General features: G+C 42.6%; 1 protein-coding gene across 12 annotated transcripts in view; it reads right to left on the bottom strand.

The window, feature by feature from the left end:
* Positions 1-1,017: 1,017 nt before the first annotated feature.
* mycbp2 (MYC binding protein 2) overlaps positions 1,018-17,285 on the bottom strand; it is a 64,519-nt gene continuing 48,251 nt past the window's right edge. For 10 of the 12 annotated variants that reach the window (XM_042427039.1, XM_042427042.1, XM_042427047.1 and 7 more), the window contains 29 exons: positions 15,565-15,747; positions 12,299-13,936; positions 12,002-12,171; positions 11,633-11,880; positions 11,360-11,527; positions 10,670-10,827; positions 10,365-10,564; positions 9,955-10,104; positions 9,704-9,864; positions 9,366-9,522; positions 8,971-9,195; positions 8,739-8,804; positions 8,187-8,426; positions 7,942-8,031; positions 7,765-7,845; positions 7,416-7,682; positions 6,881-7,164; positions 6,701-6,797; positions 6,428-6,547; positions 6,230-6,331; positions 6,006-6,134; positions 5,731-5,863; positions 5,438-5,541; positions 4,348-4,536; positions 4,152-4,259; positions 3,675-3,884; positions 3,486-3,593; positions 2,550-2,715; positions 1,018-2,389 (listed from right to left, as the gene is read on the bottom strand). In XM_042427039.1, coding sequence (XP_042282973.1) covers positions 2,274-2,389; positions 2,550-2,715; positions 3,486-3,593; positions 3,675-3,884; positions 4,152-4,259; positions 4,348-4,536; positions 5,438-5,541; positions 5,731-5,863; positions 6,006-6,134; positions 6,230-6,331; positions 6,428-6,547; positions 6,701-6,797; positions 6,881-7,164; positions 7,416-7,682; positions 7,765-7,845; positions 7,942-8,031; positions 8,187-8,426; positions 8,739-8,804; positions 8,971-9,195; positions 9,366-9,522; positions 9,704-9,864; positions 9,955-10,104; positions 10,365-10,564; positions 10,670-10,827; positions 11,360-11,527; positions 11,633-11,880; positions 12,002-12,171; positions 12,299-13,936; positions 15,565-15,747 — 6,068 coding nt within the window. In that variant the 3' untranslated portion in view covers positions 1,018-2,273. The remainder of the gene's footprint in view (positions 2,390-2,549; positions 2,716-3,485; positions 3,594-3,674; positions 3,885-4,151; positions 4,260-4,347; positions 4,537-5,437; positions 5,542-5,730; positions 5,864-6,005; positions 6,135-6,229; positions 6,332-6,427; positions 6,548-6,700; positions 6,798-6,880; positions 7,165-7,415; positions 7,683-7,764; positions 7,846-7,941; positions 8,032-8,186; positions 8,427-8,738; positions 8,805-8,970; positions 9,196-9,365; positions 9,523-9,703; positions 9,865-9,954; positions 10,105-10,364; positions 10,565-10,669; positions 10,828-11,359; positions 11,528-11,632; positions 11,881-12,001; positions 12,172-12,298; positions 13,937-15,564; positions 15,748-17,285) is intronic. The other 2 variants (XM_042427045.1, XM_042427050.1) reach the window with 1 other exon arrangement.

Genomic DNA, 17,285 nt, shown 5'->3' with positions numbered 1-17,285 from the left:
CACTTTTCATACAAATACAATGTAACACAAAGTGCTTAACACAATAAAGCTATTACTATTTCAGTATGAGATATCCTAAATTACTTAATGGAAAAATGTAGAGTGTATGTGGTAATGACTGTAACCCACTACTTATTTATGGATTGTCTATATTGTACATGTGAATTATACTGAGTATGGGTTACAAACACTGTCACAATTAAGCAGAGGACCTATTTATTGTTATCCTGATTAAACATAGGTCATAAATAATAATATCAGTGAAGTGTTCATCCGAAAGCAATTCATTTCAGTTCCATCATATAACTTTCCTCCTGTCATATACAAACTATTTTACTATTGCAAGTGATATAGATTTTGGTAACAAAAACACCAAAAAACCCATATTTTAGATGATTTATTTTGGATGACTTGGTTGTTGACATTAGGTTGGGATGTACTGTAGCCCAACAGTTCTCAACCACAAGGGGTCACAAGATAAATCTGATGCAGGAAAATGGAAAAAAAAAAAAAATGTAACAATGTTATTTATTCTTTCAGACATTTCTCCTATCTTTGCCTTTTTTCAAGTGAGTCATTGGAATCTTTTACCTCTTAAAATAAATTATAAAAAGTCTCTAGTTGAACTGGTCACAACCAGTTTACATATGCAACAGATGGTGATGAGTCAGAAGTAGACGCTGTTTTATTTAAGGGGTCACAAGCAAAAAAGGGTTGAGAGCCACTAATGCAGCCCACACTCAGTCCTACAGACCAACAGGAAGCTTTATATTACCCTTCAGTGAGACGCAGTTTGGTACCCAGAAATAATAGAAGAGTAACACATCTCCCATTTTACTCCTCTCTGCAATGGGAGCAGGAGTTTTTATTTTTATTTACAGAAATTATGTGTACATGAACCATTTAATACTTTATCTAGATTTGACACCACAGTGTCTTTACTATAAACAAACCAAAGACCAACAGGTGGGTCATTTAATGGAAACGTCAACGCTAATTAAGTAATGACACAGTGTATACTTTGCGAAACAGAGAACCTGGTTTATTACCATTCAACTCCATCCACCACAGATATTACAGAGCAGATTCACAAGTATTAAGCTTTTTTATATAACAGCAGCTGCTTTTTTTCACACTCTGTTCCCCTGACCCCCAATCCCCCTGCCTCCTACTAGGGAAAAGCATTACAGGTGCACAATTTTATTTGGTGTGACGACTGGCCCCTCAATTCGTTCAGCTGTAAATCAGTCTCACTGTGAGGTTTTTTGTTACTTTTTGTATCATTGAAGGATTTGGTACTTTTTTTTCTTCTTTTTTTTCCTAACAGAGCTGTAAATAGGATGTACACCCACCATCATTCACTGCAGGCGCCAGGCTCCTTCCCGCTTCCAGACAACAGAAAAGATATGACATTTAGAAGAGGGGGGTAGTATGACTGTCTACTGTATAAAAATGTACAGTGGCTTTATTGACATACATTCCATAGGTTAAACAGCTGCAAAATAGGAGGCACACCCAGTATTGCACTTCATTAAAAGTTCTGGCTCAAAACATAACCCAGAATATCAAACAAAACTGAAGTGAAGAGTAGCAACTTCGGAATACAGCTAATTTGAATAGTATCATTATATACAAGATTAGATAAATCGTACACTATTTTCCTTCCAAACATAATATTCTTAACAGTCTTATCCACCAACTTATCTTTTTTTGTCCGTCAACCCATGATGCACTTGACAGTGGAGAATACTGTACAAGATTACGAAAAAAGTTTACATACAACAATATTTTAAATTCATAGTTAGGAAGCTGGAAATACGGCCTGTTCCTTTTTTTTTTTTTTAAACCCACGCTGATCCACAGTTGCTTTATGCAAATTTATTTCATATTCAATGTTTAATCTTGTATTGTTACACTTCAGTGATCAGGAGGTGAGCAACGTCTATAGAAGCCGAGGGAATACAACGGCCGCATGCAAACACGTCACAAGTTTTTTTCTTTTTTTTTTTTGTTTTCTTTTTTTAAACGCTATGGTTCTTTTTTCATTCAGGTTACTCTGAATCCAAAGGAGCCGCCACTTGTGTTTCGTAGCAGAGCCTGGATACTGATGTTGGTAGATGAGCAGACCTGAGGACTCTTGGCTAGGGGCAGAAACCTGGTCCAGTGTCCAGGCCACTTGACAATGCAAGAGCCAAGCTTCACGGCTGAGCTTCAGCAGCAGCAGCCAGAAATCACAGTGGACAAACTGGTTTTCAGTAAAAGTCTCTTGTTGTTTAGAAGGTGTGGGCATTCCTGCACACCCCGCAGCCCAAAGCGAACTCCTCCCCTGTTGGCGGATGAACCACATGCAGAGGGCACTCAGTGCCCTCCAGCTGTTTGCCTTTGGGCCCTGTGACAGAAAGGACAAGGGTTACATCTCAATTATATCTTCTTACAGTCATTTCAGTCTGGTTTTTGCAGTCAATCAGACTGTTTTTAAAGTTTGCATGTGCACTCATGAATGATTTAATATTTTCCAGAGGAGTCTTGTCAACAGAATCATTACACACCTGCAGGACAATGGGGCAGTTCCTCCTTGGGGACACTGGTCATCCTCTGGAAGTCATCATGGCAGGCGTTGCAGAAGTGTGTGGTGCCAAAGCAGAAGAAAACAGCCACGGAGCAGCAGTACCGGCATTTGTATTCAAGGAAGTCTGTGCCATGCTTTGAGCACATCTGGTCAGAAAATACATAACACATCAGCAGGGATGAGATCATATTTTGTTTTTTGAGTACAGATGAGCACCATTAAAAAAAAAATAGTTGGATACTTTGGGAAGTATGCCTGTTTGCTTTCTTGCAAAGAGTTAGATAAGAAGAGGGATATAAATCTCATGTCTGGAGTTTTGAGTCTCTGCTGGTTGCCAGGTAGTCACTGTGCCCGAACATGTAACCGCTCATAAAACTACTTGTCCGGTTTTTGTCCGGATTAAACAAATGAGATACGACATGTCAGTTTGTGAGCTTTAGAGGTGCAGGTATGCAGATTTTGTTAACTTTGGGCAGAGCCGAACTAAATGTTTCTCCCTGTTCCCAAAAATCTAGCACAATCTAGTGGGTTCTCACCCACTTCATACAGTGACTTGCCAGCTGTGAGGAGGTGAGACAGAAAGCAAAAAATTCTCTCTTTAGCTCTTTTTTCATTAGTTACACAACTATGTCAACTTTTTGTGTCTACAAATGAATGCAACACTATTCGTGTCTGAAAGTGAGTGCCAGTATTCCCATATTTAAACGATTATCAAGTCTCTCCCCTCTTTATGACAGCCTGTTTCTAATCCCACCTTCAAGTGTGGCCATTTGGAACAGCTATAGACCCTTTTGCCTTCAGACATGATCAGACGACACGTTGTACAAACTGGTTTTATTTGAGTACACACAGGCCCCATCTTCTCATCTAACTAACGTGGTACAGCAAAGGATCATAACAGGTATCATTTACCCACCTGAGCCCTGGAGACATCTGAACATGCTCCACAGATCAGCTCACTGGGGTCGTAGTCATCTCCCTGTCCTGCCTCTGCATCGCAGCGAGCCTCTCCCCCGAAATAGGCCTGGGAATAAGGACAGCTTTGATTATCAACCCTTAAACTACATTTAAATAGAATATCTTGCTACTTTAGTTTATATGGTACCTTCTTGCACTTGTAGCAGACATAGTATGCGTATCTGTTCATGGCAAAGCCTGCAGGGTCGTTGTGGAAGCGTGCTCCTGGTGTAGTTATTGCCTCGCTCTTATGTAGACCCTCATACTCCAGCCTCATCAGAGCCTTTCTCCTCACATCCTCGTAGAGCTCCTTAATGGGGTCAAGTAGGTCCTTGATCACCGAGTGGTTGATTTTGTTCTGGAGGCAAACAATGAAAGAAATAAACATCGATAAAGGTCATTCTTTTGAGTTTTCACTGTATGTGTCAATGGCATTTCACAGACATGACCGTGAACAAAGAGGTTGTTGTATTTGAGGGGAAGACGCCCAGTAGACTAAACTTTTTCAACAAAGAATGTAAGCAAACGGAGCTAAATCAACTTTGGAGGCATGGTGGATTTGGTTTTCAACCTCTTTGTTACAGAGTTAATCCCTGAAGTCAGGGAGGCTCGGGTAACGTCTTACCTTGCAAATTGGACACAGCATGAAACCAAAAGTGATTCGGGGCCCCAGCCAACGATTTTCAAGAACACGACGAGTGCACTGAAGGTGGAACACGTGAGTGCAGTCGAGCTGGAAAAAAGGTTAAATGAGAACAAATGTGAAAATGTGAAAGTGAAACCATTACACCTGCTGAATAAACAGTCACGTGTAGAGATACCTGTACAGCAGGAGCAGCAGAAAGAGCCTCTGTGAAGCAGATCATACACATGTCATCTGCATCTTGTTTCAGACAGCCAGTGTTCTTGTCACAGCCATGCAGACACGGAAGGCAGGTCTCCTCATTCTTCACTCCACCACAGGGGTGTCCACAAGGATGAGTCTTACTGCATGCCAGTTTAGCGTACTCCTGGGGGAGATAACATGACAGGAGCTGGTGAGGCTTAGGAGCTACAGCAAACAAGTTATTTTTGTTACTAATAACTTCTTGTGCTTTAATTTCTACACCATAAAATATACACTTTACTACATAAGTCCGCATTGTTCAGTATGTGTATTGTGCTGGTATTTGCTCCTCTCTGATGAGTGGACAATGCCGCATCTATTATTTGGGGTCTCAAATCTTCAAATGTCTTCCCTCAGGACATAGACCCTTTTCACGAAAAACCAAAATCCTTTTGGGAATAGTACAGAAGCATCTGCCATCTGTATTTTCAATTGGCTACACCGTTTTAGCAAAACTGATTGTTTTGAACTGGTTATTCTTATTTCTAAATAAAAAATATTTTATACTTTCTTTTGAGCACAAACTTCTCTGTTGATACAAAGCGTGCTATGGTGGTCACAGTTTTAAGTTTTAGTTTAGTTTTAGTTGGGTTTGTTTCATGTTACCAAGCTTTGTGTTCCTGGTCAAAATTGACCATCCGACTATAACCATGTATGAATCTATCATAATGTTGGATCTTTTTATTTACTTTATTTCTAATAATTATAAGAAGTTTTTCACTTCTCTTTGTAGTGTTGTAAGCCTCATTGAGCTGAACATATACAACATAAATATCATTTATGGATTATTTTGAATATAGTAAATACCAGAGGAAACATATTGTGCTATTTATCACAGACCACTTGGTGTCAAAGTGTAGATAAGACTTTTTTTTTTTAAACCCCTAAACATTTTAAACAGTGGTACAAAACAGCATCTGTGGTGTTCCTGGTAAAAACTGACCATTATAATATTAATTAATAAACAAACAACACCTACAGATATTTAGTGGTACAATGTTCTTATAACAGTTGATGCTTAGTACCTGGCAGTCCGGGTCTGAGCAGACGCTGCCCACTGCAGACAGCTCGGTTCCGTTCCTCGTTCCACAGAACCTGCAGGCATCTGAGCTGCTGGATGCAGGTTTACCTAGAAAAATATGAGACTTAGATTAGATTTCTGAAGGCTGGTGGAAACCAGAGGGAAATTCTGGAGGTTTGAAACAAAACTTTTAATGTAATTACACTATTTTAGCTTTTAATAATTTATTAGCATCACCAGGTGCAATGTTACTGAAAAAAAAACCAATCAGACCAGTATGCAGTGTTGCAGTGTTACCTGTGTGCTCTCTGAACTCCACCATAGCCTTCATTGTTTTTGAGTCAGCCAGAGCCATGAGCCAGAAGAGCTTGGTCCTCCCACAGCCTTCATGGAGATCCACCTTTATGGCCTCCTCTTCCTCCTTGAACACCTGAAAGCACCCATGAAAAAAACATTTAACACCAGCTCAATCTGCTCTACATTCCTTTTATAATAATTGGTTTCATATTATTTCATTCATAAGGCGTTACCACTACCGGAGGAATAATAATGCTTAAAAAGCCAACACTAACCTGTCTCTGGTGAGAGCGTGTGCGTCGGTGCAGGTGGAGGAAGCGGTCACAGTCGGTGCAAAGGTTGCCGCACATGTTGCACAGGATGATGGCTGCGGTCTCGCCGTCGTCATGGTTGTCACACATGGGCTAAGAGGAGGAAATCAGTTTGTTATTCTTTTGATGATCTGTCTATTAGTTTCCAATGCTGGAACTCTTAGCTTTTTATAAACTATAGCTCTCACCATCTGCTTCTGTTGTCCATCTTTGCCCATCCAGCGACCAGAGGACAGCCTGTCTACATGGTCCTGGTCCAGCACGCACAGTGAAGCTAAGGCCAGCCACAGCTAACAGACAGAACAGGAGATAATGTATGATTAGTTAATATACAGTATTTCTACATTCAATACATTCTCTACAAGTGACTAAATCTGAGTTCATACCCTTGTGGTGGCGATGCAGCGTACAGGAGACCGATGCTCCTCCTCCATTTTGGTCAGAGCTATGATCGTCTCAGCTATTGCATTTTTGGTGACTCTGGACCATGCATCTGAAAGGTGACCCTGGAAAAAAAAAAAGCACATGACTGTCTTAGAAATATATTTTTTAGTGCTGTGGGATCCATAAAACGTGAAATTTATGAAAAATGTGGCTCCATATTGCATTAAGTGTGCATAGAGTTAAAAAGGAAGGATGTGTAAACACTAGGAACTTACACCGGCCATGTCTTTAACCAGCTTTATGATGATCTCTGCAATCTGAGGAGGGGTAGAACCTTTCATCCACCAGTGGCTCTCCCCTCTGCGGATGTAGCTGAACATGAAAGAAAGAGGCATCATAAAATACATCCTTTTGATTATCTGATTTCTGCTTGGGCTTGGCAGAAACCAACTCACCTGGAGTTGAAGATCATGGGCAACGTGACAGTTGTGACCCCTTTGCCCGCAGCCATGCCGGCTGTGCCAGAAATGGTGGTGCCTTTGGCCTTCAGCTGCACGGTGAGGGCTTTTGCGATGCAGCCCAAGAACATGTCAAGGATGCCTAACTTGTTCCAATCACCCTTCTCTGTAGAGTGGATGATGTCACTAATGTCTGCTGGTGGCAGAGCCTTCACTCCGATGATGCTCGCGAGTCGCACTGGAGTCACCTCTGGAAGGACGCGTCTAAGCAATGATGTCACCTGAGAGGAGATCAGATGACAAACAACGATATTTTTGAATAGTCCCACAAGGTATTTACTTAAACAGAAGAGTCTTTCTGGCTGATTTTGGTTCTTGAAGACCACATCGTGGCCAACAGTGAGTAAAATTACTTAGTTCCTAGTTGTATGCAAACACCTATTAAAGATTTTAATGTCATTTTCCATGTTAAACTCTATACTGAACGTGACTAAACCTCTACTTGTGTGTGTTTGCGTATACCCCAGCCCACCTGTCTCTGTACTCTCGGGGAAGCCGTGTGCAGCAGAGAAAACAGGTCTTGCATAAGTGTTAGTTGCTGCGCTAGGTACTGGCGGCCCACGTTGGAGCCACTCAGAGCCAGGACCATAGACAGGAGCTCGAAGCAGTAGGCGTCTGAGGAGGCATCATCGTCACTGGGCTGGGAGTTGGCATTCTCTTTGCTGGAGATGGCGTGCTCCCACTCCTCCCTCACGCGTGTGGCCTCCATACGAATAGCCTGGACGATGTGCGCACACACCTGGAAAAGAATACACTCATTAGGTTAGAGGGCAAGGGTTATAATATTTCATCCTGAGCTGATGCTTGGACAGACTTTTTACCTGTTTCTGCAGGTTGGTCAGTTTGCTCCTGCTGAAAATGATTCCCACCATGTGCTCTTTAAGGTCTGCGTCAGATGGTACCTATTCATAAAAATGTAAAAAGTGCAAAACATTAAGTTAAAGGTCACTAAATATGTGAGTCAGTCAAACAGCACAGCTAAGCTTTACAGTGCAGACCTTGTCTTCTCCCTCAGGTGATGAAAGCAGGTTTTTCTCCTCCTGCTCTGGAGTAGGCTCTGCATCTCCACAGATTAGTTTCCCAAAGACCTAAATGAAAAAAGAAAAAAAAGAGACTTATTTGTAAAAAATACATTTTTCAAAAGACTCCAGCTATTGGGACTCAAATGTAATATTTGCAAAATGTTAAGTTTCAAACAGCCAGTACAGAATGGTAACTGAAAAAAACCCTAAATTAGACAAACCTGTGAGGTGATGAGGCGAAACACGCGGAGCGTTTCAGCCTCACAGTTCTTTTGCTGGGCCATGCTGGCTGAGATCTGTCCTGGAATCTTGATGCTGTCACCCTCTTTCCAGCCGAGGACCTTCACCTGGCGCACCCTCAAGGTGTTTTCTGGACCTTTCAGCTCCACCTTGATCACATGGTGATCCCCTCCAGGGAGCTCACTTGTCACCCAGCCCATGTGACGTGAGTCGAGGTCAACCTTGGATGAAAAGGAACAGAGGTGATCATAGAGTTCATCCACAGATACGTTATCTGGTTCATGGTGCACCTCATAAAAATAACACTAATTTAACGCTTGATCATTTCTACATCTCTTGTTCCAAAAGGACTCACTATGATAAGGACAGATAAAGGATGTGATCATATGAACAGTAATTTATAGCACTTAAAAAAAGAGACCAGTGAAGCCACAGGCCGTCAGTTTTTAAGTTTTGAAAGTGGATTTGATGTTAACTGGACAAATTTTGGATACACTTCACATTAAATTTGAAGCCAAATAAACGGACCATACCTGTTTGATTCTGCAGAGGTCCTCTATAGCTTTTCCACACAGGAATGTCACTGATGTGACTTTGTTCTGTGAATATGAGAGTAAAAATGAAAACACTGAATCCATCAGAAACCCGTATAAAGACATTATCACCACTCATTACACTATGGCCTTAAAGTGGCATTTATTCCATAACAAGTGGTGTTTTATCCCCCCAAACACATCAATGTCTGCTTTGCTGTTGCCTCCTCACCCCGATGTCTCTGGAGTTGTCCACATGAACAGACACATTGGAGGCATTTATGCCTTTCACACAGCTGATGGTGATGCTCTTAGTTTTGTTCTTGTCCTCATCTCCAGATTCCCAGAAGGTCTCTGTGGAGCCATCTGTTAGGCTGCCGATCATGGCAGGACGACTAGACGTTTTGATGTCCACTACACTGGTCAGGTCCTTGAGACAGGTCACCAGGCAGAGATCCTGTAAACACACATAGATACATCAATGTCAGGTCAGTGAATTAACACAGATCGAGAAACAATGAGACCCTTACTGCTGTGTCTGTCTGTGCTATAAACACAGAACAGACTTATGATGGATATACGGTAAATACAGTTAAATCCCTGTTGAGTAAGTGGATATTATCTTGCCTGGCTCATTGCTTCGTAGCCTGACTGCACACTGATGTTGAAGCTCTCCTCACTGTCTCCATCATCCGACTTGGACAAAATGTTGTTGATGTGATGGAAAACGTTGCTCTGGTGCAGGAACTGGTGGTCGGACTGCTTGAATTTGAGACTCCAGCACCTAAAAGAATGAGTCACGAATATTTACATTACCCATAATATGTGCATGAAGCTCAGAACAGGCAAAAATACAAGGAGGCATGGATTGTCACAAATGCATAACGAAAACAATTTGTTGCTTGCAGGTTTTCTTCATCTTTTGTATGTAATAGAGAATTAATCACAAAAATAAGAAACTGTACCTAAGTGCCATCTGCTGAAGTGAGCTTCCACTAGGAAGTGACATCATGAGGTCAGAGATGGTCTGAAGGAGACGGTGGAAGGTGTGGGGGAGAGGGTGAGCTGCCTCCCCAGCAATAACGATGTCTGACAGAGGGTGTTCACAGACACCAAGGTCTCTTTCCTGTAGGGTAAGGAGAGGATCATGATAAGAAAATGCAACAGCCAAGTAGAAATAATGCTTCATGTTGTTTGACTTTCAGCCACTCATCACCTGTTCCACAACTTCTTTGTTCCCTTTGTTCTCCTCGTCTTCCTCGTCCTCAGGTTCAAACGGTGATGGCGTGAGAGATGCTACAAAATGCCAAAGGATGTCATGCAGGGAGGTGGTCTGGATCACATTGCACAGAAGCCAGTTGAATGCCTGATGGGACACCAAGAGCAAATCATACTAATTAGTCTTTGTATTAATAGTGCATTTGGACAGCATTAATTACATATAAACAATAGAACAGCCTAATTAAAATATATTTGCTAATTAAGTATACAAATCTAATTGACTAATTCACAACGTAGAGTCAACTAATTGCCTATAATTCAGACTCACTGCTTTATAATCAGCAATAATTAAAGCAAAATTGAGCTCTGAGATTGAGCAAAATATTGCCGCTAAGACAGCTGTACCTCCATGGCGAATACCCTGCAGGCAGACTTCCTCAATGCATGCCTCATGGCCACCTCCAGGCCCTCCAGGTCATGGTGCTGGATAACAAACGCCAGGACAGGCCACTGGAAGTTCCTCTCCCCTTTACTGAGAGAGCCATGGGCCGAGATTAACCTAGAAAGCTCTGGAGATGGGTGGCGCAACAGTGAAGATCCCACTTCTGTAAGGGAGACAGAGCAGGTCGTTGTTACAGATGATGCTGTAACTCATTCATCCTTCACTATCACTTGTGAACTCTTAATTCTCAATGATTAAGTTTAAATACCTGCATCGCCACTATGGACCCTGCGCCTGGGCACAGCTTTGACCCGGGCTGGAGAAGGCGAGTGCTGCTTGTCATACTCAGAGGCAACGACTGAGTAAGACCTCTGAAACACAGTGCGCTTAGCCGTGTCGCTGTCTGTGATTGGGCTGGTCTCAAGACTATAAGAAAACAAATAAAGACATATACAGTTTAACCTCCAATTAAAACATCATTGACATAATCAAAATCAATTTAAATATTGCACTACATCAAGTATGTTTTCAGAAGAGAGTGTACCTATCCATGTGTTCATTTTTAGCAGCTACTGAGTGTGGGAGGAAGGGATGGATGAAAGGATAAATGTGGACCGATTTTGGCAGAGATTTTGATTGACTTTTTGTTAAACAGTGAGGGCGATACAGTCAACCACTTAAAAAGTTTTCTTTGCTTTACAAAAATTCCTGACAGAGAGTGGAGCAGCCACGCTCTTTTGTACTGTATAGAATGAGGGTGGTCATGATTATAAGGCTGTCAAAACAAAGTTATTATGTGTGTTTGAATAGATTCACTTGAGAGAGAGAGAGCTTCCTGTATACTCAGGTACCTCAAAACCTTAAGGACAGATTTGCTAACAACAGTGCCGTGAGTTGAATATTCATTACGTGTGTCTAGGTTGTATAAACAGAAGGTAATTAAATGATTATGTGTTACCTGGGGGGCATTGATTTCATGTTGCTCTCTGGTTCCTCAAACACATTGGGGCAGGCGTCAGGGGTGACTGAAATGTAGGGAGCAGGAACAGATGTAGAGCGCAAATACCTCATCTCATCTTGGAAGAGATTGTCATCTTGGTAGGCGCCAAAGTTCTCTGTGTGTTGCCTGGGAGATGACAGGAGAATGAGAATCATTATGAAAACATATGTTACTGTAGGTTTTTCTTACCTATAAAAGGCAACCTATAATTGACTGAGTTGTTTAAGCTACCTTGCTAGTGTCTGAAGGTAGAGACAGCTCATTTTATTGGGGATTTCGTCTGACACGCCCTCCTTGAGGCTAGGAAGCAGATGGGAATGCAGGGGCCGGGGAGGGTGGTGGCATAGCATGCTGGGCTCGGCAGCACTGCTGAGGGACAGCAGGAACAAAGCGTTTGCCCGGATCACCTGGTGGGCCTCCATAGTGGGCAGCGCCCTTGGGGTCTTCACCTGCAGAGGTTTTTTCCTTGACTGTTTCACCTGGCAAGAAATATGCAGATAGGGATTAGTTCAAGTAGACTAAGAAGTCAGTATGAGTTAAAAGCTGACAGTGTTTCAGTAAAAGAGGGTTAAGTGCTACAGCCTTGCAGCAGCAGGCTACCTTTTCCCTGGCGGCAGTCTGCTTCTCTCTCAGGTATTTTTCCCGACAGCGATCACACACCAGGTACCAGGTGCTGCCTCCTATGCCTCCGTCTCCACAGTTCCCAGCCCAGCCACCACAGAAGTGGCCAATGCTGTTGTATCCTTGGCCACCAGCATAGCGACCACAGCCTGCCACAGAAATATTATGGGATGTTCAAGTCACAGAGCATATTTTACATAGATATAATTAATTTTAATCAAAGAAGTATTGTGAAACTGCGACTAAAAATCAAACCAGAGCTTTCTGTATTCTTACCTGGGTGAGCCTGTCTCATATGGTAGGTGACAGGGTAAGGATGAGATTCCCCGCATAGCTCACAGATAGTGTCTTTCTCCGGTCCACCCATGGCAAGCTGTGCCATCTCTCCGAACAGATTGCCTCTTGGGCGCACCTCTGCCTTCTCCCTTTTCTTCTTCTCCTTCTTTGCTTTTTTACTGTCTTTCTCATGCTCCTTCTTTTTTAAGATGGCACTGGACCCTGGGCTGGGGAAGATCATGTTCTGAGTGGCTGCCTTGATGGTGGCCATAGAGATGTCCTCCCAGAATGCCACCAGATGCTGTAACGTCAACGGTAAGATTGACTTTGCTCTTATGGAGGGATGAGAGGTCATCTCATAGGAAGCGGCCTCTCCTTTCCCATCCTCACACTTTTCTGGCAGTGGAGGTTCCTTCAGCATGGACAGTACCTTATTTTTGTTAATGCTGCCCATTTTGGAGATATCTGGGCCATGTGGAGCGATATTAAACATGTTTAGTGCAGAGGAAATCTCTAAGGAGTGACGGTTCTTTAACTTGCTTTCCTTCTCCTCAGCACCCTGTCCTCCCAGGGAGCTGCGTATGGGTGCGTGCTCTTTGGTTAAGTCTGGGTTGAACTTGAGGAAGGAGGAGCAGGCCATGGCATCGTGGACTATACCTTCATGCCACAGGAATGCTGCAAAGACTGCTCGTGCACACTCAGCCACAGAGGGTGACATTGCCTGTTTGGCAGGCTCTGTGAGCCTTGGTGTACTCTCACCTTTAAACAGAGGCCCAGATTTGTCTTTCTTTGGGCGTGTGTGTCGACTGGAGGTTTTGCGGCTGACCTTGGGTGAAGAGCGGCTCTCTAGTTCCTCTTTGACAGGGGCTTTGCCAATGCTAAAGTGCACCTTACATGAGCCGTCTTCAGCATTACGGGCCTCCGCATTTTCATCGTTGCCATCCTCGTTGGAGAGGAGAGCACTAGAGGTACACACCTCCACCACTTCACTGTGAAGGTTCTCTTGGGTCACGTGTGGAGAAGGAACACGGTTCTCTGCATTGCTGATCATGCCTTTATTTGGATCTTTTGGAGACAGTTTTGGTTTGGGGGAGGTCGATCTGCCCCTAAGTGGCTCTGTAAGTGGGACCTTCTTCTTTCTAAGAGTGTCTGGGTCCAGAGTGTATGAATCTGATTTGGATCTCTCTCTGGGAGGTTCCAGCCGGGCTTTGGAGGACGGGCTAACTTTAGTTGGGAGGTTCTTGTCATGGTTGCTTGAGGTGGAGTGCTGGGAGGAGGTGCTGGAGGGACTAGACCTGCCTGAAGAGGATACGCCTTTTTGTTTTGGAGAGGAGGAGCGAGAGCCAGGGTTAGGGGACTCAGCCCGATGTCCTGAGGTTCTACCATCTGCCTTTAGGGCTTGAAGAGTGTTGTGATTGGGCGAGTGAGAGCGGCTATGAGAGTCAGACCTCAGTTTGGCCGTATCTGACCGCAAAATGAGAGCTTCACTGGCTGAGAGTCCACCCTCACCCGTCTTGACTCTGCTCTGTTCAGATGAGCGGCTTCCTCGACTCTCCTGTTTGGGGGAGCGGTTCTCCTGGCGGTGTTTGGAGGATGGGGACATGGGCCGTGCACCAGACATCAGGTTCCCTCGTTCACCTAAACATTAATAATTCAAACAATTACACTACAAAAGAGGACTATAATCAGCGGTAAGAGTGTAACCATTTAACTCTAGTCACAACACCTGAGTGGAAAACAAAAATGTAATGTAAAAAAGATACAGTAAAATGAAATGAAGGGCAGAAAGACAGACAACTTAAGTCACAAAGGTGAAAGATGTTATACCTTGTTAAGCAAACGACAACTGTGAGAGATATATTTTCTTAAAAACAAACTTGACTTTTACTTTAATCGATGTGTTTTTTTGGGAGGGGAGAGGGAGAAATCCTACCAAGTTTTAAACTGCACTTAATTCAAAACCATGAGTTTATCATCTCCATTATAATATTGTATTTGGCCACAGTTTTTAAGGTTGACACTAACACTACATGCCTAAAATCTTATTGCCAAAAAAACTTTAGTTCACCACAGAAAAGACTGTGTTTCTTGAGTTCCTACCCACCCTCTGTTCAGTCTGAGGGAGGCATGCATGCTGTGATTACCCACCCTTTTGCCTTAGAGCGAGAGATGAGAGAGCAGTACCATGCCCAGCCACGGACACACTGCTTTTGTGCACACGCTCACGAGAAGCAAGGCTGCGTGATGAACCATCTACAGCGGAAAACAGTGGCAGGTAAACAAACAAGAAATGGAATGCAAGGAGGCCGCCACAGAGAGAAAGAAAGCACAAAGAGGCAATGGGGTCAAGTCAAGAAGGTGAAACTGGAAGAGGCAAGGGGACAAAACATTAAAGTGATGGGAAGATACAGGTAGAGAAAATGACAGACTAGGAGACAGAAACACTTAGAAGAGGAAAAGATCAATAGATCACCAGGTAAAAAAAGAAATGACCAAGATTAGAGAGAAAGTAGCAAGACAAAAGAAGAGACTGACAGGAAAAAAGAGAACTATACAAGTTTAAAAATGTTTTGGATCAAAAATCATCTTTTTTAAACTGGGGTATTTTTTATTATCCAGTGAAAGCACAAACTATGAATATCTGGGCTATGTAATATCGTTAGTTAATGACCGGTGTGAAATCTTGCTGTTTTAGGAGGTTATTGTAGACTGACAACAAAAAACTATTAAGCGTACTGTTGGGTACATTTGCAGTGAAGCCCTGGTCAGGTTGGGACAAGGAATGAAACAAGGTGTTAATCAAGGGCGAAAAATGCAGATATGAAGTTTAAGTAGCAATGAAGGTAATGAGGAAAAGGAAAAGAAAGCTCACCAATCAAGAGAGCAAGCAGAAAAATAATCAGCTCAGCCTATTATTTCAGCACATGGCAAAAATATCCATTTTAACAAGCCGTTTAGTCTAGTATTAAGGTTCAAATCTTGTTTAAAAAAAAAATAAGAGTGAAAACACCTTTAAATGAATAAAACAATTTTGTATGTTTTTAAAGCCAGCGTCACCTATTTTTTTTTAAAAAACAAGACTTAAACGTTCAATAATAGACATATCGGCTTGTTAAGGATATTTCTGGACCGTAGAACATAACTGCACGTTATGTGTCACATATCACTCCTGCCCTCCCCAGAAAATGAATAAAATAAAATGAGCTTGGAGGAAAATGATCAACACCTGTGCAAGCAAGCGCTGCCAGAAAGCTGGACACACTTACTCAGAAGCTGTGGTTGTGGCTGAGACAGTTGGGAGGGGGATTGTCCAAACACAAATGGGCTGTGGACAAGGGAGGAGGAGGAGGAGGGAGGTTGGGCGGCTTGCTCAAATACGGAGGAAGAGGGAGCTGCTGAGAGGAAGGGCCCAGACTGAATGGAATTCAGTATGGCACTCAGCCGGTCACCTGCAAACATGGAGACAGAGGAGGGGGGAAAAACTACAGCTTACACTACGGTTTGAGGATTTCAAAGGGGGATGAGGGTAACTCAAGTGTTCATTTTCAAGGCAACATATGTACGAAATGGGAGGATCATCAATATGAACGATGAGTAACTGGATCAGGAATCATCTGGTTCTTTGATGAAAAAGTCGAAAGGCCGAATTGTTGAGACGCATACCATATTACCGCAACGTTCACGGTTCTATTTCAGCTGAGGACCCCTGTCTCTCCCCTCACTTCCTGTCTGTCTATACCTATAACAACACTGTCCAATAAAGGCAAAAATGACGAATGAACTTAAAATAAAAAAGTCAAAAAGGTAAAAGCCTGTGTGCATAAAAAAGAAGTGATCTATGACTCAGTGATTGGTAAGAAACACCCAATCACTGAGCTTCAATGTTGAGTTTAAAGGTAAAGATCCCGCTTTGTAAAAACCTGCCAATACTTTAAACTGTTTTGATCTGTTCACTTTCATATTCTGCTATGTTTTGTTCCCATTTGCAATGATGAAGCATGCTGAATTTGCTACAGCTCTGATTGGCGCCTCTGACTGGCTTCTTCTCATCTTCTAAGAAACAAAGTTGAAATTAAAACTGATGGCGGTAACATAAGCGTGTCGTATTGCGATGATCCAGGAGACTTGCGTGTTTCCATCTTGAGGATCATTGAGGACAATATTAACAGAAAAGACTTTCAAATAGGACTTTACGATGGTAAATATACTTCCAGAACCAGCAGTTCCTCCCATTTCGTAACTCTATTTATTTACTCTATTAAAAAGATAAATTGAGGGAGGGGCAGAGGGGGGTCTCTTTCTACTCTTTTATTTTAAGTGTCACTCTTGGAAAGAAGCCTGCATGACCTCATCAGAACTTCCAAAGACAAGTATCTCCATAACTGTATATCGAGCCGACACTGCATCAGGTATCATTTGAAGTCTTCCATTCTCTCTCTTGATACCAAGTTTAATGGTCCACCATCCGCCATTTCATCAGTTGTTGGAGCCAGAAAATCCAAATTTGGGAAAAGCGGGGGGCTGCCTGGGTGGTGTGGATATGGGGAACTGAACCACTATGGGTGATTCAGGAAAAAGAAACCACAAGTGTTTGTGGTAGGGACGGCACACTCAACCCACAAAAATATATCCAAGGACCTTTTGCCAGTCATCCATGTGTTTGTTGATTTATAATTGTCAGCCAACTGGCTAAACTGTCCTTTGCCCAAGCACGTCATTCTTCTTTTGAGTTTTATTGGCATTTTTCAAGCAATTGCAGGAAAAACAAGATAGATGCAGTCAGAGCTGCATAACAGAGTCACATATATGTGGCTATGTATGAAATCGGATCTGGCTTTTATCCAGATATAAGACACTTGTGACAAGCGCAAATAGGACTTTTTAATTCCACTGTGAGACATGAATTTGTGAATTTGTATTATTTGCATAACCATGGTTCCCTCAAGGACAAAGTGTCTCCACAGCCTCCTTTTTAAAGCAAAGTGAG

The sequence above is a fragment of the Thunnus maccoyii genome, chromosome 11 (genome assembly GCF_910596095.1).
Source record: "Thunnus maccoyii chromosome 11, fThuMac1.1, whole genome shotgun sequence".
Lineage (NCBI taxonomy): Eukaryota > Metazoa > Chordata > Actinopteri > Scombriformes > Scombridae > Thunnus > Thunnus maccoyii.
This window is presented reverse-complemented; position numbering and strand designations above follow the sequence as displayed.